Below are 22,926 nucleotides of genomic sequence, written 5' to 3' on the forward strand. Positions count from 1 at the left end.
GGATTTGTATATTTGAGTGGAACATCAATATTTTATGCATAACTTCTATTTTATAACTTCGATATTAGGAGAATTATCACATTTTTTTCATAATAAGATTATTCCAATTTTGGTAAATTTAAAAAAAAATTACATGACTCAGAAGAAATTTCTGAAAACTTGTAAAATAAACCAAGAACTAGCAATGTATTTAATCATTATGCAAATTGTTCTTCTCTGTAAAGCAGTTCCCATGTGTGAAAGCAGTGGTAGCATTAGATTTTTTTTTTATGTGGGTGTTGTTCTCCAGATACAACCCCATAAATGATCAGCTAAAAAGAACCAGTGATTGTGTCAAAAACAGCTACTGCAGAATATTGTCAAAGCAACAAGGGTACTGCGAGTGCAGCCACATTGCCAATGGCTTTATAACCTTCAGGTTAATGTGTTTGGCTTTCAAGCTGCCTAAAACCAGTTGCTTTCTAAGCACGTAATTTGAATTTTTGACTGAAAATTAAGATGTGGAAAGAGTTCAGCAGCTCTCTTTTCAAGGTTTGTTTTCAGTATTACCCCTGTTGAGAATATGATTTATTAACAATACAAGTCTCTCCATAGAGACCCTGCAGGGGCCATTCCCCAGTAGTATTTGCAATTATAAACTGAGATCAAGGCATGGTTGTTTTGATAAGAGGAAAACAAGCAAATGATCATGTGAGAAAGCATCATTAGGCCAGGCTGTGACCTGTGAATCTTCATGTCACATGGTGAGCACTTCTGTTATTTTTGTGCATTAGCTGGGACCTTGTGAGGCTCACCAGAGGCAGTGAGTTCACCTGGCAGTCCAGCTGGGAATTTCAGAGAGCAGAAGCAATGCTGCTTTGAGGAGTCACACCTGGAAGGAGAGGGAATAGATTTGTGTTATCTCTGGCTCTGCTGCTTCTTTCCTGTCTGAGTGGGTGCTGCTCAGCTGGGGAAAGGGGGAGCTGATGGTTCCCATTCCAGGGGTCAGTCTGGCCTTGGGGCTGTGGCAGCTCTGGCAGCCCAGCAGGGATCAGAGCCCATCCCTTGGGAGTTGTGCCTTGCTGGCCTTGTGAGAGCTGTGCAGCCTGCAGCACAACCTGCTCTGACCTCTGAAAAGCTTTATGAAGTTAGGGAGAATTTTTTAATTCAGGCAGGGGTAACAGGATTTTAGCACATGCTAATGAGAGGAGGAGTTCAGGCAGAAGTGCTTTGTAGTTCTGATGTTAGTCTGCCAAAAGGGACAGCAAAGAATAACAAAACCAAGGCACTTTTTCCCTGCCAGCCCCCCAGTTTTAGATATTTCCAGCACAGATAGTTGTGTGATTGTCCCAGCCACCCAAATATATCAGCTCTGTCAGGCATGTGTGCTGGCACAGGGCTGTGCCACAGTGGCTCCAAGCTGGCCTCATTCATCCTGCTTGGAGCACAGGCACTGAAAATCAGCATCTGTTTGCCCTCAGCATTGGAGACATGCACTCTGGCTTCATGCTTTTGGATAAATAAAGAGTGGTTTGGAGTTTTTGAAGAAATATTTTTAATTTTTACTATATTTGTCTTTTTACAAAACACCCTAACAGCTAAAAAAAACCCACCCCTCAAAAAATAACAACTCAAACCAACCAAATAAAATATGAAACAAAAACCACCAACTGCAAAACCCAAGAGAGCAGCAGGAAGATTTCTATATAAAAGCCCATGTGACTGAGTTGTAAGAAATTACAATTTTTTTTCTAGCGGATATGGGCTCAGTGGTAAGGAATATTTAATTTTTAATATTTAATTTTTTTTTCCAAATATTGTAATTTTTAAAATTGCTGCCACTCCAGTGAATGATTGCGAGTATGGTTAAGAAAGGTGAAACTTTCAGCATAGACTTTTCTCATTATTACTCGTGGAAACTTCTGCAAAAGTCTTTTCGCAAATCAGGAGTGGCAAATCTTTCCTAATATAGCAGAAAAAAAAGCCAACCAACCAAAAAAAAACCCTTTTAATTATTGAAAATAAGAAACACAGTAACATTCTGGGCTGTTAATATGGGCAGAAGAAGTTGGTGCTGCACATTAGTGGTATCTGGGCAAAAGTCTAAGAATTAGAGTCTGATGAGAAATCTGAGACTGTAATGTATGGTCAAGGATTTTTTCAATGCCATACACATCTGAGGCCTCATTAGGATATTTATTTATGAATTTTATACTGTTATTAATAAATCACTGTTAATGTACTTGCCATTATATAAGAATCTAATGTGAATGGTTATACTTTTATCAATTCATTATATTTTTATTAATGACTTAACATTCTAGGCAGGTCCTGATATTGCCGACTTTTCATCACATGTGACATTGCTTCTTCTACCATGGATTCTCAGTGTCACCACTCAATGTTGGGAGCTCCTTCAGTAAACCTGGATATTCCTGGCCTTTTTGGGACATTTCTCCCTAAACTTAAAGCTTTCTCATACAAAATTTAAAACTAAATATCTCCATCAGCAGCATTACTAATTCACTAAGCCAAAGCATCCTGTTTGGATGCAGTTCTCTGATTCCTGGAGGGGAGAGAGAGCACGGAATTGGTTAGAGATATCTTAACATAGAGATCTCATTGGGGAGCTTTGTTCACTGGAGTACTCAGTGGGTAAAATACATTCTCTTCCTCTTAAGCAAATAAAAGAATAAATAGATAAATAAATAATGTGTAATTTGCTGACACAAGCTATTTGCTTAAAACAGGCAATAGGCCTTGGGGGGGATATTTATGACAGGTTGGATTGACTTTAGCAAGCAGCAGCTGGTGCTTTAAAACTGCTTGGTGTTGAAATGATCTTCTGCACTGGAAGGTAGAGAGGCAGAAAATGCAGCTGCATCTTCCTGGAGCTAATTTTAACAAAAGCAATGAGCTGGTAATTACCACTTTTTCCAGCTGGTCGTTATGAGGGTGAAGGGTTTATTCATAGATGGAAGGTGAGAGATGGAAATAGTGAGCAGACTGCAAAGCAGTGTTAATAAATTGCCCTCCTGGAGGTACGTAGAAATTTAAACTCATGTTGGCTAGGAGGGGCTGGGAGTGGAGATTGCTTCCTCAGGGGTCTCTGTGAGTCCTGGGGTTCCTCCTTGGTGTAGGAGGTTCCTCAGGAGGGCCCTGTGAGCCTTCCCTGATGATTCTGCACCTTGGAGACTGCTGCAGTCCTGAGGGATGCTCCCAGGCTTGGGCAAGCAAACTGAGCTGAGCTGCCTCTGAAAGGTACAAAATCAGGGGAATGTTTTTAGTCAGCATCTGATTTCTGCTTGAGTCATACAAATAAGTTATAAGCTCAATTAATGCAACAAATATAAATATTTATGAAGGCATTTAACTAATGTTTGGCTGTATTGATAAATAAGAGCATCTTGCAAGAGCTTCTTTTTGACAAGTAAATAAAGTGTAGAGAGTGTTTGTGTGTTAAATTATCCATGCTTCATTAACTCTTCCAAAACATCAAGTCTTAGGTAATAACTAAATTCAAAGTGACAAAACACTAGGATTAGTGGGAATAACTTTAATACTTAAACTTCAGGAGAACAAGAAGCTGTTGTTTGCTTTCTTAGCTGGCAGGGGAAAAGAGGATAAATGTGTTTTGTTTTGCCATTAGTTTCATTTTTTTTTTAAACTGTATTGTTATTGTAGTGATGAGAGGGGCAATAGGAGAGAAGAACAGTCTCATATTAATGTTCTGGTCTTAGGGACAATTTATATTTGCTGACTTTTTTGAGGTGACTAATAGGAAATTGTATTAGACCCAGATCTACTTCAAGGCTTGATATTTTTTGCAAATCAGAACCCAGTCTATGAATTCTGATGAATCTAAGGGTTCTAATGAAGGAGAATTTTGAAATTTCTGATACAAACTTTTTGTGAACTGTTAAACAAATATTTTTATCATGCCCTTTGCATACTTAGTTTAAGATATGATTATTCTCTTGATTGACGTTGTTGATGGCACATCGATCAAGTTGGCTGGATTTGACAGCCACATACTGAATGCTAAAAGATCATTTTGGTCTTCTTAAGAAACAAGGATTTATTATGCACGGTGTGGCAAAATGGACTTGGTGCTGGTGATGCCAAGGTCACTGTTTTGATCCCCATGTGGGCAATTTGCTTACGAGTTGAACTTGATGATCCTTGTCAGTCCCTTCCAGCTCTGTGATTCTGTGAAAATGTGTTTGTTCCAATCTCTTAATTGCTCCAACTAACATAATAAAAACGCTGTGAAGAACTGAGGCCCAAGTCTAGCAATTTATATTTGCTTTTATATATTTTTTTCCATTTATGTTCACAATTGGTTCCTAAGATATCCCGAGGGTAAAATCTAAAAGAAGGGTTCCCTGATGCAAAACTGAAAAGGCGGCTCCAGTCTTGCAATTTAATTGGGGTGTGGAAATCACTGGAGAGCCTTCTTCAGTGTGAGAGCTCCTGGGCTCCCTGCCTTGCTATGCCCACCTCAGGCAGGCAACAGACTTCATCCAGGGGGCAGAAAAGGATCTTACCAGGGGCTTTAACCCACACCTAGTGAGAGGAGAATACAACTCTAGATTTCCTCAAGAATTGCACTGGGCCTGGTTTGACAAGAGTTGAATTTCTTTTCCTGAAACTGGAAGTGAAATATTTAACCTGTGATGTGAGACTCAGCCAAACCAACCCATCACTCTTCTATAACCCTGAATTTAGCTAAGGGAGTAAGATCCACCCTTGGCTTGCTGTATCAGCTCTTCTCTTCTCATGCATGATTTTAGGTGTGCAGTCCCTTCAGTTAATTAAAAGATTGACTTAGTCATATGCAGTCACTGAACCATGGGCAAAACCTTCTAAGTGTGAATTTTGTGGAAGAAGAAAGATATTTTTAAATATTTGTTCATCAAAAATATTTCTCACTTGCTGTCACCTGCTGTATTGAAGTGGCCCTGTGCCTGGTTTTGCATTCCCTTCAAAGTCCATCCAATAAATAGTCTTTAAATTCAGCTAGGAAAAAAATTAAATTATGTCTCTCTCATACCATGTATGTACAGGTGAGCCTATGGAAAACACTTTCTGGTGGTTTTACCTGCCAAAAGGGAATGAAAAAGCCTTTTTTTGGTGATCTACAAGAAAGAAACACATTACTAGAATGGCATTTGGCTAATAGCGCAGCAGATAAAAAGTAGGTCATGGCAGCAGAGGTGGAAAGGGCAAAAAAGAAAGAGAGAAAATTGTTTCATTTGGGGGTGAAGGTCATCTGAAATAAGTGATTTCACATTTAAAAGACCACTAAGGAGATAACTGATGAATGTTAACCTAATTTTATATTGCTTTATTTCATTCTTTTTTTCTTTTCTCATTTGTAATGCTTACGTGTTCAGGAAGTTGAGGTAGGTTTTTCAATTTTAACTTGTAAATATAAGAGTGAATAAAAATATTTACAATATATCATAATCCATTCTATATTTGAAATTCTCTTGATCAACTGTTGATTTTGTTATAAATGAAATGCATTGATACATGTTAACTATTGTGTTAATATTGATTAATTAAAATGTTAATATGAAAATTGCTTAAGTTTTATTTGTTACAGAAGGCAAGGAATTTTGAGAACATTAGTATCAACTCTAGTAGAATGCTTAGAAATGCATAGATTTATGTCAGGAAGGTCTTTTACTGAATGGAAATTCAAATGTCATAGATCAAGTCGATTGTATATATATAGATATATAGAGATATAGATACATATATATATATATGTGCTGCTTTTCTGTTGGAAGAAGTCACAGTGAAATGATGATATTCCTTCAGAGACAGAGTTCCACCTTCTAACAAAGTCATTTGAGGATATTGTTATAAATCTCACCCCTTCCTGAGGACTGGCACAAAGCCCTGCCAGCTTCTGAGACAGAGCTTGAGGTGTGTATTTAAATGTGACACAGATTTTCTGCTCCCCATATCCACAGGGTGAGTTTCACCTTTATGGTGCCACAACCCTTCAGTCTCAGTTCTTGTCTGAAGTGAAGCCCAGGCTCTGTATTTTCTGTTGTTGTGGTTTAATCCAGGTACCAACCAACCACCCTCACCCTCCCCATTACCTAGGTGGCAAAGGGAGGAGAACTGGGAGGAAAAAGGTAAACCCCATGAGTTGTGATAAGAACATTATTATTATTATTATTATTATTATTATTATTATTATTATTATTATTATTATTATTATTACTATTATTACTATTATTACTATTATTACTATTATTATTACTATTATTCCATAAGAAAGACAAGTACTGCCCAGTACAATTTTCAGCACCTGCTGAGCAGTGCCCCCCTGTACTGACCATCTCTCCCCAGCCAACTCAGCCCAGTTTCTATTCTGGCCTTTAAGGTGCGGAATATCCCTTTGGCCGGTTTGGGGCACTTATCCTGGCCATTCTTCCTCCTGGCTCCTCTCTGCAAAAACCTGGGAAATTGGAAAGTCTTTGGCTTGGAGTAAACACTCCTCAGCAGCAACGAAAACATCAATGTGTTATCAACATTATTCCCATCCCAAATCAGTGCTGTACCAGCTGCTAAGAGGAAAATTAATTCTATCCCAGCTGAAACCAGGACAGTTGTCCAACTTGCAGAAGTTATTTTGAACTGCTCTTGACTGTATTGCTCTAATGTATGTATAGTCATTATTTACTCCTATAAATAATAATGGGGTTTATATATTGAAAATCTCAAAGGTTTTCCCTATTCCACCTTTTAGGGTTTTTTCCCTGTATTTTCTATGTTATCACACTGTGGTTTCAGGCACATTCTAAAATAAACATAATTTCAATTTTCAAAATGGAATACTAAACAGGCCTGCATGAAGGAGAAGAGGAGGAATAATAGATCTACAGAAGAGATTGCTGTGTTGTAGGGTTTTTTTTGAGGAAGGTGCATTTTTTTGTAAAATATTCCTTTGACACTGAAATTGAGATAAACCCCCATTCCAATCCTTATTTCAAAACTGGTTCCATATGCCACCAGCATAAGAAATCCTTGCTGGGAGTTGAATTATTTAACAGTTTCTGATGCTGAAAACCCAGTAGCAAAGCAACACCTTGCAAAATATTTAAGAAGGCAAAAAAAGAATATTTCGTTGCTGAAAAAAATTCCTCTATAAAAGCTGAAAATCCAACACATTCTGAAAAGTGATTAATGCCTGGTGAATTTAGCAGTACATCATCATCAGTTACAAAGCATTGTATAACCATGAGGGGGTTTTGTATTAGCAAAGCTGTGAAATTCAAAGGCAAGCCTGTGATTCTATTTCTGGTGCCAAACTCTGTACTTGTGAAGGAAAAAAAAAAAGATACTTTTGATGGATTTGAAATAAATTATGGGTAACAGTCTTTGCTGTTATTGAGGAACATTATCCCTATCCATGAAGTCAGTATGACACTGAGCATGAGCATATTGGTTAAAAAAAAAAATACATTTCCTTCTCCTAGTCATGCAGAATAATTTGATGTAACCCAGCATTTGGCCATGATTGCCTGCTCCAGAACAATCCTGTCCACAGTGTTCTGGAAGGAACATGGAGTGCATCTCATGGTGCTCACTGAGGCTGTGGAGTCCTCACTCCTGTAACAGCCTGCTCTGACCCCATAAAGTCATGCTGACTTCCAGGTCTCCAAAATATTCCAGGTCAGGGTGAGCTGGATAGCATGAGAGCGTGTGAAATTCAGTTTACCTTTGATAAATGGCAAATGTAGCCCTATGGAAGAAATAATTTAGGTCTCTTATTCACACAGATGGGTTTTTAGTTACCATCCTGGCAGGAAAAAGAAATCTCAGTGTCATTCTGGACTGCTTGATGAATACATCTCTTTAGTGGCATCCCTCAGGAAATGAATATAGAATACTGGATATATTGAAAAGGAAACAAAGATTAATATGCAGAAAAATATGACAGTGCTGTAGAAATTTTCTATGCTTCCCTATCTCAAATAGATAATTCTGTTGTTATCACGTCCTCTGAAAGAGGACACAAGTGAGATACACAGAGTGTGCTGAAACTGATATATCAGCTGGGCTTAACTCCCAGTTCTTCAGCACTAGGGTTGATGGCGCTCCCTGAAGCAGGGAAACTTTGCCTTCAGATAAATATTTGCTAAGTACACAGAATACAGATTGATCCAATACATGCAGTTTTCCATTCTTTCTGGAGAGAGGCTAGTTTGCAACAATCATTATTTGTCCAAGCACTCTGACAGTCCCTGCTTTCTCCAGTGTAAAATCCTGTGAGAATTGTGTAAAACAGAACCACAACACTCATAGCACAATGATCTCTTTACATCAGATTTTGTAAAATTTTTAAAGTTCAGTAGTGGAACAGTGACAAAAATATTCACTGTAAGTGCTCCTGGAAGTTGTTGTACTATTTAAATGTAATGTTTGCAGTATTACTCCTGTATTTCTATACGTTCACTATGATGTTATTTACATGTGAGGATGTATCTTTGAATTTACTCTGCTGATCTTTCGCTACACCAGGATGGTGTGGATCATGTTGTACTACCTGAACACTGTGTTCTTTCTTTACATAGACTGTAGGCTAACATGAAATCATACAGAGTTATTAAAAAATATTTAATAGTGGGCATGCTTTCAAAAACAATCCAGAAGAAAAATTCAAGGTGCTGAATCCAAGAACCTTTTATTCTTTAATTTCCAACCTGCATTTACTACTCTTTAGGACACAACATGTTGATAGTGTTATCTTATTGCAGCTAAATCTGTTAGAATCAAAAAGTTGATTCATTTAGTTGTGTAAAATAGTACTGAAAATACTAATTGTTTTTTTTTTTCTTTTTTTATCCCTATTTAGGATGATTATTTCAGAAACTGGAATCCAAACAAGCCGTTTGATCAAGGTAAACTCAGTACACATTTTGTGGTTGTCTTCTGCTATTTTGTGATATCCCCATATGCTTTATACCTCCCTTCCTCTGTCTGTCCCATGCATTAGTGAAGAGCTATATTCATATTTACATCTCCTTCCCAATTTAGTCACAGCTTGAGGTGGTTTATGTAGAAGAGTTTGACTCATCTCGCTATTTTTTCACCATGTTTTTAAATCCCCATCCATTCCACTTGCTGTTCAATGATGAAATGTGTGCTCAGAGAGATTCTCTGTAACCATGAATCTTGGTTTAACATGCAATTTAAAACAGGGATCTTCACGTTCATTTTCTTTCATGTTAAAGGCTTTGCTAAATTAATGTTGTAAATGTAGCCACTGCATTTTCTAACACTCAAGGGGCCAATTCTTTGAAATCAGCTGTAATGCATGGATTTCAGGGCTGATTTTAAAAGGGAAATGGTGCTGTGTATATGCTGCTCTTTCAGATGCAGGCTTTGTAAACGATATTTTGCACTTTGTCTTGGTGAGTGTTTAAGTTATGGCAGTACCTCAAATATTTCAAGGTCAGCCACTAAAGGAGAGGAAAAATACCCCAAAAAACCCATTCTAATTGTGTCCAGGATAGCACTGGATACAACAGCCATACTAGGAAAAAGAAATTCAAAATTACTCAAGTGTTTAAGAAGAAAATACTTACTTGAAGTCTTTGAAGGTGCTTTTGAAAATTTCACTTTGTGTCTATTTCTATATTTCATTGCCAAGCATGTTCCTTGTATTGTTTGTAGCTCACAGGAATATCTTTGGAGTTAGAGCTTAGGAGTGTAGATTCTTTGTCTTTAGGGAAATGAAACTTCAGTGTCAAAGGAAAGGCAAAGTTGATGCTTTTGTCAAGACACATATCCACAGAGGTTTTCAAAGGCATTCGAGGGATTTAGGATTACAAATCCTATTGACTTCAAATACAACTTATGCTCCTACCACTTTCGGAGGCCTTGTGACCCTCTGTTTTCCCAAGAGAAAAAACAAAAAGGTAAATCCTGGCAAAGTATTGCAGGGAGATTTTGAATTGACATGCTTTAAAACTATCCTGTATATTGTGTTACTGAGATGTCTGACTCTGGGCAAAAGCAGGAATGCTTGTAGAGAATCTAAAGTCACACATGGATACCTTGAAGGGATATGTCGGATGTCTGCTAAGATTTCTGTCTCTTTGTAAAGAAAAGGATCATTTCTTTTTCAGGGCAGAGTTTCTCTGACACTGTGGATGTCTCTGCTCAGGAGACAGAATGCAGACTGTGGGTGCAGTCTGAGCAGGATGCTCTGCCCTGCACAAAGAACTGTGCACTGCTTTCTTCTCACTGAAATCTTACAAATGGGTTTTATTTGGCCAATAGATCATTCTTTTTGACAGAGGTCACTACTCTTGGTTGTGGCAAAACTCGCCCTGTCTACAATGTTAAAAATAGCCACTCAAACATTTCTAAAGAGATTTATTATTAAAAAAAAATATTGCTTGAAAACTGTTGATTAGTTTAGTTACATATACACAGAGCATGTGAGTCTTTAGGCATTGATCCCAGTGTTGTCACCCAAAAAATGAAGAGAAGTCACATGCTGCTGCTTTGGGCCCTATGAGTCAGATGCTGACAAGAATAATCCTCAGTTTATATTTGCATATAGGTATGTATATGGGTGTAAATGTATACATGATATATTTATGTATATATAGAGGGAGTTGTATTAAAATAGAAACTGCTGAGATGAAGGAAGGAAGGAAGGGAAGCTTTATCTTTCCCAGATGTTCCCACCAAAGCTTTAATTTCTGTAATTTTCCACAGAGAGGAAAAAGAACAGTCAGAAGAATTTGTCCCAGCTCTTTTATGCCGCATGAGCTGCAAGACAATTGTTTAATCTGTTTTTCTTTTCCATTCTCCCTGCCCTGGTATTTTTTCCCATGTTGTTCTGTTTCATTTTGGATAGTTTAAATGTCCCTTATGCTCTTGTATGGTTTTGAAGATAGAAAAGCTTTCATCTTATATTTTTGTGATTCTGATATCCAGAGAATTTGTGCAGATCCTGTGGTGAGGAGCCCTAGCTTGCTCCTGTGAATTCACTGGCAGGTCTGTATTCTCACCACACAGTTGTTATTTTGAGAGATATCTCAAAGGCTTCTTTTAACGTCACAGGACCAAGATTCTTCCTAGTTACTGAAGAGAAAAAAACTTCTCCAGTAGATGAATGAAAAAAGATTTGGGGTTTTATAGAAATTCCAAGTGTAGTGTTACCAAGGTAAAGATCTTTTTGCAAACACGAACTTTCTGGGACAGGTTTACGAGTTTTTAATATTGAAAATCTACTTCTCAATTCTAAATCTAAAATCCTGCTTGAATATTTTAATTGTGAAGTCTTTATGTGGAGCCAGAGTGTAGAACCGGGCTGGGAGGGCAGGGTTGGAAGTAACTGAAGGCAGGAAGTACCTGCCAGAGGGATCTCACAAAAGTAGTGGAGCATTCCACAGGTTTAACAGATTTAAAACCCAACAGTGATCAGTGCTTTTGAAAATCAGCAGAGTTCTGATTCCAGGCTTGTACTTCATTTACATCTCTTAAAGAAGTCTGCTGCATCCAACCAATCCCGTATTCTTTTCTAACAAAAAGCTGGCTTTATTCAGCAGGATGAATTATTTAATTGTGCATTGAAAAACAATTAACAGTGTAATCAAGCTGTCTGCTTTCTGCTCACAGTGTGGCGAGAAATACCTGAGTGTTTGTCTCAAGAAAAGAAATTCCTTGTTTTGTAAAAAAAGCATTCATGGCTTTCACTGAAACCTCTAGGGAGTGACATGAGGTGTGTTTGATAACAAACCTGTTCAAGGGAAGTCAACTTGAGTGGTTCAAACTGCAACTCAGAGGACACTTGAGTGATCAGAGGGTTTTTTTTTCAGCTGAGCTACCAGCCCAGCTTTATATTCATCTTTAACCCAGCAGAAACCAATACAAAAGTAAGGATCTACTGACAGAGCTGAGCTAACGAGGCACTTGGACTGCAGAAGGCAGCAGAGTTTGCAGCCTGGAAATGATTGCTGGTCATTAATATTGAACTTGATTCTGTCACAGTAACAGAAGCAAAAAAGCAGAAGGGGCAGGTAGTCAAGATTTTGAAATATGAATCAAAGAGTTGGGTTTTTTTCCTGACAAGGTCATTTGAGAGTTCTTAAGTAGCTTGACAGCTAACCTGGCATACTTTCCTAGTCTTCTTCATCCACTTTGGAGAAAGAAAAGAGGGAATAGGGGAAAGCTTTAGCATAACTCAAGTAAGATATTTTGAAATGTGTCTCATATTCAGCACCTATTCAGACTTGCCAGAAAATGAACTCATTAAGACTTTATGGATTCTGTTAATTGAAAACTGTTAAATAAAAAAAAATAAGTTTAAGTTACTAAAAAATTCGGCCAGAAGCCACCCCTAAAATTGCTGGAAGCAGTTTGGAATGGTGTCCAGTTTTCCATATGACTTTTTAAAAGCATCTTTGCCCAGAACATAGACACTGTGGAAGTAATGGGGTGTACTTTGTATTGCAGATGTATGAGCTCTGAATCAAAACACCTTTAAAACATTCAGCTGCCATTATTATTATTAACACATCTCTAGAAGGATGCAGTAAGAGGGGTAAAAATGTGATTCTGTGGTGTTGCTGATTTTTTTCCCCAAATATGTGTTTAAAACCATCCACTGAACTGTGTAATTTTCTGTCCAAAGAGGTGCAAGTTTCCCCCTTCCCATTTGGATTGTGACAGTCAGATGATTGCAGTGGATGGAGCTGGCCTGAGTCCCCTCCCTCAGCTCTGCCTTCAGCACTGAGGCACAAGGACTGGCTGCAAACAGGGTACAATTTTACCCATTGCTGGTGGTAGCAATGCCAAATGTTCCAAACTTCAGGGCAAGAAAAAAGCTCTTGGTTAGAAACAGTCTGACCTTTCCCCCTTGTCTTCCAGCCTTTGTCTTTCTTTTCACTTCTATTCCCAATCCTCTTCCCCAATAACTGAGAAATCTGGACAGGGATGTTCCTTCTCAGGGCTTTCATTATCTGCCCTTGGAGAGGAGGGAATACAAAAAAAAAATTAAAAATTCAGACTCCTTATTCCAGTGTATTGTGTGAAAACCTTTATCTGCCTGAATTGGACCTATCAATGACTGACTCTAATGTCAGACACACTCATTTAGACTTGACTATCATTATTAATTACAGACATGTTCTCATTTCAAAGAGCTCCCCTTGAGCACTAATGGAAGGCTGAACTAGCAAAATACCCTCACTTTTGAAGAGGAAACATTGCTTTTGAGTGGACTGAGGCCTCCAGTGTAGCATAGCCTATGACTTTCATAGCCCAGCAGCCCTGTGAAGTGAATTTACCAAATTTAGAGCATTACATTTCAAGATGAATGTGTTGGTATCAGTGCTTCCTCTCCTTGTGCATCACATCCAACCTGTGTCTTTCCAGTGTTTAAATCACAAATCTAGACTCCAGAAATGGGCTTCTGCAGCTGTGCAGAAAAAAAAGTTTGCCTAAAATTCATAAGCCTTCTAAAACAAAAGCAGTGAAAATTGGAAGCCTGAGATGCAGGATGAAAATCATAGAACCTGCAATTATTTTTGAACATGTAATTTTCTGTTAGCCCAGTTAAGATGTTTTTTCAGAAAAGACTGAATAAATTCCTCACAAAGAGATGTTTAGTACTGAACACATCTCAAGCCACAAATATATGTTAGTTTTATAATAAATGTTTTCTATTACAGTGCCTCAGATGGCAGATTTCAATTGAATAACTTATTTTGCAATTTATTTTTTGACTGTGCTTGAATTAGTTTTAGAGGCTTATTCATAGTGCAAGTGCACATGAATTATGTTTGCAAATCTTCAGTAAATCAGTCCAATTTTAGAACATGTTAACTGAATCAACCAAAAACAATAGCTGAGATGCAGCACATGAAATATACTGTCTCCCATCAAATGCATTTCAAGAACATATGGCTGCTCATCTCCAGGCAGATGCACATGGTTCTTTCTGCATGCTAGAAGTGTATTATTAAATTCCTTATAAGCTTGTGAGCAACCAATTTTGTCATTAAATATGGCACAGGGAGTGACAGGCTGGGGTCCTTGTGTGTGATTGCATTATGGCTGATGTGCTTTGAGCAGAGGCAGTGATCAATAGGCTGCTTGGCTGGAATTTTATTAGCACTTGGGGAGCACTTGTTAGTTTTGTCAATAATGGTGCTGGCTTGCTTTTAATATCTCTTACTTCATTGACTGTGAAGCAGACATGATTTTCAAAGGGAAATTCATGCCCTCCCCATGCTCAGCCAGCTTCCATTGAAATAAGGGCATTTTGGAGGAATATCACAGAACCCAACCCTGCTCTCTTTGGCATCTCTCAGGGAGCAGAGGTCTCCTTCCCTGAGCTTCATTTCAGGATACAGAAATTCATTTTTGGTAACCTACCTAGACCTTTAAAGATGATGTTTGTAAAATACATGCCTGGAAATCTTCCTTCCTTATTTGCTGTGAGAGAAACCACAGAGCATTATCCAAACAGCTTTGGCTTGCATTCTGATTTAAGGCCAAACCAATGAGGGGCAAAGTCTCCAATTTTGAAATCTTATTTGACTTTAATTTTGGATGGTATAGCATCTGCATGCCAGAGTGACCCTTGAATCACTATCCAGTCAGAATAATAGTTTGAACAGTATTTAAACATGTTTATATGCTTGTCACTTAATGGATGATTACTGTCATTTAGTTTCAGCTGAAAAACAGGAACTCCTGTGGAGAATAAAAGTAGAAGGCAGAGTGGCAACAGCCATATAAATGCATAATGGAGAATTTTTAGAAAGGGAAAAAGATCAAAATAATGACAAGTTGTTTCAAATATAGATTTAAGTAAACTAAGAATTAGAGGAAGAAAAACAGGGATAATTAGCATTTGCTCAGTGTAGGAAGCACAAACGTGAATTATCCAAAAGCAGGAACCTGGCTAATGACAAGACCCTTAATGATTGTAGTGACAAAAGGTTGCCTACAGAAAGTACAGATAAGTAGACTCTTAAGAATGGTAGCCCCAACCCAAAAAGTCAAGTACAAAACAAGATGTATGAGCTAGAATTCAGAAATAACAATTTTTACAGGTTTATTAGAAGCAAGAAAAGGAAATCAAGAAGAATGAGGCTCAGTGGAGAGAGATGCTCTTGTACAGGCACTGCTGAGAAGGCCAAAGCTTTGGCACCTGGCTTTGCTCTGGCTTTCACATAAAGGGCTGCTGAGACCAGGTGGAATGGTTGATATCTTCATTTGGAATGTAAGATTCTGGATGAGGGAAAGGACAGGCTAGGGTAAATTAGATATCTAAAAATCAGCTGGAACTGATCTATGGTTTAAGGGATTTAGCTGAAATAATTTTAGAGATGCTAAAAATTATCCTTGAAAAGTTATGAAATTGTACAAGATTGGGAACAGACAAGCAACATTGTTTTTTTTTTTTTTCATTAAGGAAAGGAAGAAAATGGGAAAATGTATCCTGTGAGTTAAACCTAAAATCCTGGGAAAAAAACTTACACACTAGGATAAATATTTAAGCAAATATTTGTTAGTATCAATAAGATAAGGGGGGTGAATAAAACTGACATGGATGCCAAACTAAACTCAGGTTTTTTTCTGTGACAATTACAGGCCTTGAGACTCAGGAATAAGCTTGCAGTATCACATATCTTGACTTTATAAGGTTTTTGACATTGGTTTCCATTACTGCCTTATAAGCAAGTTAAAGAAGTCCTGTCTAAAAGAAATAAGTCTTAGGTGGATACGAAATCAGTTGGAAAGCTGTATTCTGGTAGTAGCTGTCACTGGTTCAGTGTCAGGCTAGGAGGATAAATTGAGTAGAGGTCTCTGTGATGTCTTTTGGGTCCAGTATTATTTCCCACTTTTTAACATTTACTGTTATTTACCATTTTAATTAAACTATAGATGTTGAAATTAGGCTGCCTATTAAATGTGGCACAGAAATAAAATTCTGTCACCTTAAGAAATTTAAGAAATATTCTGAAAACAAAGGGTAAATTTAGTCTAGGCAGATGCAAAGTTCTTATCTAAGAAGAATCATCTGCACAAAAAAGGATGAAAACCAATGAGTAATAAATTTGGAGCAAAGGGCTAGGGGATTATACTGGATTACAAATAGAACATGAGTCAACAATGTCATTCTGCTGCCAAAAAAGGCAAATGTTGCACTGGCATGTGTAACCATGAGTAATCCTTCAGCTCTAAGCAGTGCCAGTAAGACCTTGGCTGGAATACATTGCCCACATTTGAGTACCAGGATTCTTGAGTACTGGGAATCAACTGGAAAGGACCCAGAGAAATGTAACAGGGATGATCAGAGTTGCAGAAAATATCCTCTGTGAAGAAGGAATGAAGGAGAGGAGCAAACCAACAAAACGGCAAACCAAAATAAAGCACAAAAAAGCAAAACAGTGCACAAATACTGATTCCAAATACTTAAAATTAACTGCAGGTGGAGGGCTGATTCTACATCCATTTTGGATATAACAAGGGAGAGTAATTTTACACTGCAGCAAAGAAAATTAATTTTAGCCTTCATAGTGGCAGCAATATTTAAGTATTGGGAGAAATATTTTAAAGAGAATGTCAAGACTGTTCAAGATGCTCTGGAACATGTTAGACAAATGTCTTGCAGATAGTGACCCAGGGGTAGCTGGTCTACAATGGAGAGGGGGAATGGAACCAGCATCCTTCCCAGAACTGCCATTCCAGCACTGTGACTCTGTGATTGTATTTGATTAATGAAAACCAGCTAATTCCATTGAAATCGCAGAAGAAATGCTGAAGGAAGTATTTCTTAAAATAAATTTCCAGTCAAAGCAAAGAATAAAAAATAAATGAACCAATATCCTTGACAGATGTTTTGGCACCACCTGCAAAAATGCAGGTTTTTATTTGAAGTGAGTAATGTTCATAAAGTGCAAGATAGGCACTAAGCATGGCTGTCGTGGGCTTGCAGAGCTCTGTGAATGTAAACAGGGACTGGCAAAAGGAGGCCCATTCTCTGTGACTGCTTCTCCCTCTCTCTTGCTTTCTCACAGTCTGGAGCACTTCCAGGGATGTAGTACTTGGTGTTAGTAGTTGTTTGTTGTGATTTAACCCTAAGGCTAAAGATCTGGGTGAAAAATCCATTACCTGTTCTTTTTCAATTCATGAGCTAAGATGTGATGATACCTATGTATTTCGGAATTAAGTCTCCCTCTGCTGAAAACCTAAGTGCCCAGGTCATCAAAACCCTAAGTGAATCACAGCCATCTTACTTCCTTTTCTCATTGCTTCAAATTAAACATATTTGCAGGAAATAATATTATTCCTTCTCTAATATGATTGTTTGCATTCTGGCTTTGCAGCCTTGGTCATTTGGAAAGTTACTTTAAACTCCAAACTGCTGATGTTAAGCAGTCAATGGCAAGATGAACAAAGGAAATTTTCAAATATATTCTGGTGCTATTCTGTGCTAAAAAATTCCTTAAGCATATTATGTTGAAAGTTAGTTTGGCAAGTGTTGTTTAGTCATTTGATCTCATTCTGTCTTTTCTCTCTGAGTCCTCTGGTTGTAATATATCCATGGACTTCAGCATCAACACCTGTTTGTGTTTAGCAGTTATTGCCAACAGCTTTGAAAGGCTTGTCAAATTTACATATATTTCTTTAAAGTGCAAGGACAGGAAATCTGAAGACTGAAATTTTATTTCTGCTGCTCTCCTTGGAAGGTCTGTTTGAGGGTTTATTCTGCTTTACCCAGGGAAGATCAGTAGCAGCATTGTTTCCTTATGGATGTACATCCTTGCACTGCCCAAAATGTGGAAGTGTTAGATTCACTTTAACCACAAGGCAAAGCAGTACAATAAAACCTGCAATATAAGTATGTTCTACTCCTGGGATAGCTTTAATTTATAAACTGAGCAATCAAATCAATCTCTCACTTCCCATCTTATCTGTAACAAGTAAACAGAACTCTGTGGTAACTGGATGTACAGTAGAGCAATCCTAGGGATCATTTCACATTACAGCCACCTTTAATGCAGTGTAAGTGAGCATCATTGTAATTATTTTTATATGATCTATCTGTGTGTTCATGGAGTTTATCCTTTATTTAACTGCTGGGGTTTAAAATTCCTTAGAAGAGGCACATATTCTCTAAGAACAAATGTATCTTTGCTGGAAAGGCTCCAGCATTGAGGCTTGTTTCTCTCTTCATTGGGCCCTTTTGAATGACCTTTCAAATTTAAATCCAGTGAAAGCTTACTGATATAACCAGAAGGCTGCAAAACTGAAAGGGAAGAACCTCTGCACATCATAGTGTTAAACACAGGCATCTAACAAAAAATGTCTGGTTCTGTCTCAGTGGACATAAAGCTGCCTAAGGACTCAGTGTTAGCTAAAAGAAATCCAGTAGCCATGGTTTTGTTAATCCTGTTCTCAACTCTAGCATATGGTTATAGTTAATTCAGTCTAACCCAATGGATTTATTTATCCTCAAAATCCAGATTAGGTTTAGCTATCCCAAAGAAGATAAAAGCAAAACCATGAAAAGCCAGGTTCAAGTAGAGTCGCAAAAAGCACAAGTCTATTTGAAAAATACCAGGAGGATGTTAATGTGAATGCTATATCCAAGTGTCAGAAACATAAATGTATTTGTTGTGATAGTTTAGACATAAAGACAATGAGTTATGTTTTTCATCTTTAGATACTTCATCAATAGAACTCCTAAATATGACATTGCTGTGTGCTGGCCATAGGCTGTGCTTAATTGTTCCCCCTCCTAATTGCCTGACATAGCTCCTGGCTTCATCATTGCAAGAAATGGGACTTGATATTTAGGGAAATATTATTCATTTTCCTTATGTTTCTACTTCTAAGCTGCTTTTTCATGAAGTGGCACTTGTAGTGTATTTTCCTACATAGAGCTGTGGCAATAACATTTTTCCCAATGCCTATAAATAAATTAAGTATACTGTGGCTTGAAAGAGAAATTGCTATCCGCTGATGTTCCACTACCTACGAAACATTTTATCTTCTTTCAGTTTCTATTACTTTGCTCTCCCTTGATTTTGTAGGGGAAGTTGTGTTCCCTGTTAGTGTCATGTGGTGCATTTGTGAGCAGGATGCTTGATGTATGGAACTGTGGCAGGCGCCCGGTGTGGAGAGCTCTGCCTTGGAAATTGCATTGAAGAGGAACTTTTTGGCAGATGGAGGTGTTGATATGATTTGGAAATAGGCCTGTTCGTGTCAGTCAGTCAGGTACTTCATTTTTTAAGACAGGAAAAGAAATAAAGGTTGGAGATGAAAGAGGAGAGAGAGAGACCACCTGTCTAGAGGAAGCAGAGAGCCCAGGAGGAGGAATGCACTCCAGGGCTATATTTATGGCTTTTATAAAAATGCAACAAGTTAACTTCACAGGCTGCAGATTTAAAGAAAGGATGTAGTTGCTTAACTTTTCTCACCTGCACAGTTACCCAAAAGCTGGAGGTGGTTGTTCCTTTTGTCTGTGGTTCAGATTAGGAAGCCACTCTGAGGTTTGGCTGAGCCTAATTAACCTCCAGTGGGCTAAAATTGGATGGGACCAGGTGCAGACAAGATGCACACAGGGCCTCTTCTGGGCACTGATCTCAACTGGGACACAGCTCATGTTAGTTATACGTAAGATATTTGGAAATTGCTTTATCCACATTTTCTGAAATATTAAAGAACAACTAATTCTGCCAGGCTTTCAAATGAAGACAAGACCTTGGAGGAAATGTGTGGAATTAAATAACCATGACAAGTGTCCCTTAAGCAGAAAGGTTCTCCTGGAACACACTCCTCAGCCCTTGTGTCATACTCTGCCAGAGTATTTGAAAATTACCCCCAGTTTCAGTGGGAAAAAGGGTGTGTTGGAATATAAAGGCTTCAGGAGCTGGAAATTTGTGCTAGTGTCCCTTTTACTGTTTTTTTTTTTTTTTTTTTTTTTTTTTTTGAGTTGGGAAAGGATGAGGAAGAAGGAGAAAGCTGAGAGAAGCAAAACTAAAGTATGCAGAAGATGATGTTGAATGCTTTGAAACAGGATCATGTGGATTAATAATGGATTTTTTGTGTGGCAGTCCCCTGGCAGGGCTGATTTTTGCCTGCCTGTTAGTGTGCTGTATTTTTCATTAATCTAGTAGAGAGAAAAGAGTCTTTTGCTTGCTTTTCTGAAATAACAGGAATTCTGTGATCTCTGTACAGGTTTTCAATTTTTTTTATTTTTTTCTTTAATTAAAATATTGAATCCATACTCTTTACACCTTTAGGATAATGAAGTTTTTATCTCACTTTAGTTAGTATTCAGGGAAAGGGGGGTTGTGGTTTCAGGAGGTTGCTGGAGCAAGGTAGTACAAGATGGAAATAGAGCTTTTTGTGTGGTGAAGGCAAGGAGTGAAAAATTAAACGTATATCTGGAACTAAGGTGGTTTTTGTGAACAATTTTATTTGTTTTAGGGATGTCTATGTTAAATTCTATTTCACTATTTCCCTCCATGTGTTTGTCCAGTACATTGGCACAAGAGGTTTCAAAAGCAAACTATTAAAAACTAGAGTCTGAACTATTTAAAAGCTTGTTTTTTTAAAACACTAAATAATTATGAGAGACCATTATTATGTAAATCAGCAATTTCCTAAATGATAAGAATACTTAGTTGAGAAATTAATTTTTGGTATGCTGACTAAATAAAAAAGTTCATTAAAATCTTTGTAGGGTCTGTAGTAGGGAGGTAATTACAATGTTTTTTCTTGTATTTCAATTAGGGTAGATGTGGTTTAACAAGTATTTTAATAAAACTTAGTAGCATTTATTTTCCACCAAATGGTGTGAATTTAGGTGACATCTCTGACACATAAAGAGCCTAGGGTTGGATATGTGTGGTGAATGGATTTTATTTTAATGAATTATAATATAATTTTCCTGTCTTAACAAATAAAGTTGGGCATTAACTCTAAATTCATTAATTCCTTTGCATCCTTTTTTCTTTGGGAAAGGATGTACTAAAAATTCCTTTAAGCTTATGAAACTGGATGGAGTGTATGACAAATAGATTTAAATGGATTACTGAGGGGTAGAACACAAAGGCAGAATTCCATCAGTGTCAAATTCTGCCCTCAGCTACGTGCAGGCTCCTTGGTGAAGTTACAGTCATTTAAATTGGGCTGAGACTTACATAATTTGGATGGAAAACACATGTTCATTGGGTATTTCTCTTTTTCAGTCATTCTGATCTAAACCTGGCTACTGGGCATTTGGATCATTTACATTTTCCTGTCCATTTAAGCATCATTAAGGCAATAGTAGGGGAAATGTGGCTGCTTCTTAAGCTTTGATTAATTGCTTAGCTTGTGCATTTAGGCCATTTCCCCTCTCAGATAAAAGCACTAAGGTGCAAAAGCAGTGTTGATGATGTTGGTGGAATTGTCTGACACTTTGGAGGGATTAAGAAGCCTTTTCTCATCTTCTGCCTTCCCTTCACACGACAGCCAGAGCAGTGCTCAGATCCCTCCATCAGCTCTGCTGAGGGTGTTTGAGGGGTGGCCAGCACCTTGTGGGCTCCTTGCTTCTCTCTTATTGTGGTGTCTGAGGTATCCAACCTCATTCTTCAAATGCTTATAAGGTCATGGATTTGAAAGAATTCTCAAAGTAAATAAAGCAGATGAAGCAGAGGGATTGTGTGCACCTCCCCCATTTTGTAATTTTGCCATTCAGTGCTGTTTTCTCGGGCACAATTTCATTGCAGAGACTGAAAAAGTGTCAGTAGTCCAACCATGAAAAAAATAAGCATGTGACCAGATCTGGCTTCCACAGTTCCCTCGAAAATATGGCATAAACAAGGAAACTGCAGATGCAGAGGGGAGTGATGAGCTCAGCACGATCCTGAAGCCTGACAGTTCTGTTCTTCTAAATGCTGTCTGATGCTGTTATGTGCTGAGTCCTTCTGCTGAAGCAATTTCACACCTCATCTGCTAGAGATGAAAATGGCAGGGAACAAACTATAAATCCAGCTAAAACTTACTTTAGTAGATATATCATCCTATCAGAATCTTTTCATATAAATAATTAGTTCATCACTTCCTCAATCCACTAAACTTGCAAAGCTTGGGAAATGACATGGTGTCATTATCTCAAGACACTCTTAAGGAATTAAGTAATTCACCTCTTCCCCCAAGGCAGCATCAACCCTATCTGCATCACTCCTGATGTTTCCTCACTGTCCACAGTCTCCCCAGCAATTTATTCTGATATTCTTAACCACTGGAAATTTGTCACCTGAACTTTCCTTTTCTGAAGTTCAAGCCTTTGAATTGAAAACTTTCATGTTGTGTGCCATTGAAGTGATAAACAACTGGATGTTTCCTTAAATGTAGTGGCTTTTTCTTTATATGAAGACTTGGTATGTTTCCTTTCAGTGCTGTCTTAACCACAGATCCCTGAGTTCTTCCTCACAGAAGAGGATGTTTGAAACAAATAGTGTTTCCACATTGTTTGAAATAATTTCAGCCTCATTGCGTTCATCTGGTCAAATAATCCTTTAATCCATGCTCAGACCCAATTGATCTTTTATTTTTTAATGTTTTCTTAGTGGATGCCTATATTATGCTATAGTAGTGCAGATAGAGTATGATTGATCAGTTAATCAAATGAGAGTTATTACTGGATCATTAATTCTGGCTACATAAATAATTAAAAGTACAGATTTTTACACCTAGAGCCAGTGGTATTTTGTATTTTTTATAATATGGGTTTAGAATATATTTATGCAAGCAGAAAATTGAATCAGCATTACCATCAGTGCATTAAATTACCGAATTTTATTAGAGAAGAATTCCCTTAAAATATAACAATAGATATAGATATGGAAAAAACCCACAAAAACCATGAGAATTACCATGAAAGGTTTTGCATCTTTAAAT

At 37.7% G+C, this 22,926-nt stretch overlaps 1 protein-coding gene across 1 annotated transcript in view; it reads left to right on the top strand.

Annotated features, from left to right (window-relative positions):
- The window catches only part of SPOCK1 (SPARC (osteonectin), cwcv and kazal like domains proteoglycan 1), a 265,054-nt gene that overhangs the window by 76,270 nt on the left and 165,858 nt on the right, over window positions 1–22,926 (top strand). Inside the window, exon 3 of the mRNA XM_059483545.1 lies at window positions 8,855–8,900. Coding sequence (XP_059339528.1) covers window positions 8,855–8,900 — 46 coding nt within the window. The remainder of the gene's footprint in view (window positions 1–8,854; window positions 8,901–22,926) is intronic.

This window comes from Ammospiza nelsoni, chromosome 16 (assembly GCF_027579445.1).
Source record: "Ammospiza nelsoni isolate bAmmNel1 chromosome 16, bAmmNel1.pri, whole genome shotgun sequence".
In the NCBI taxonomy this organism is placed as follows: domain Eukaryota; kingdom Metazoa; phylum Chordata; class Aves; order Passeriformes; family Passerellidae; genus Ammospiza; species Ammospiza nelsoni.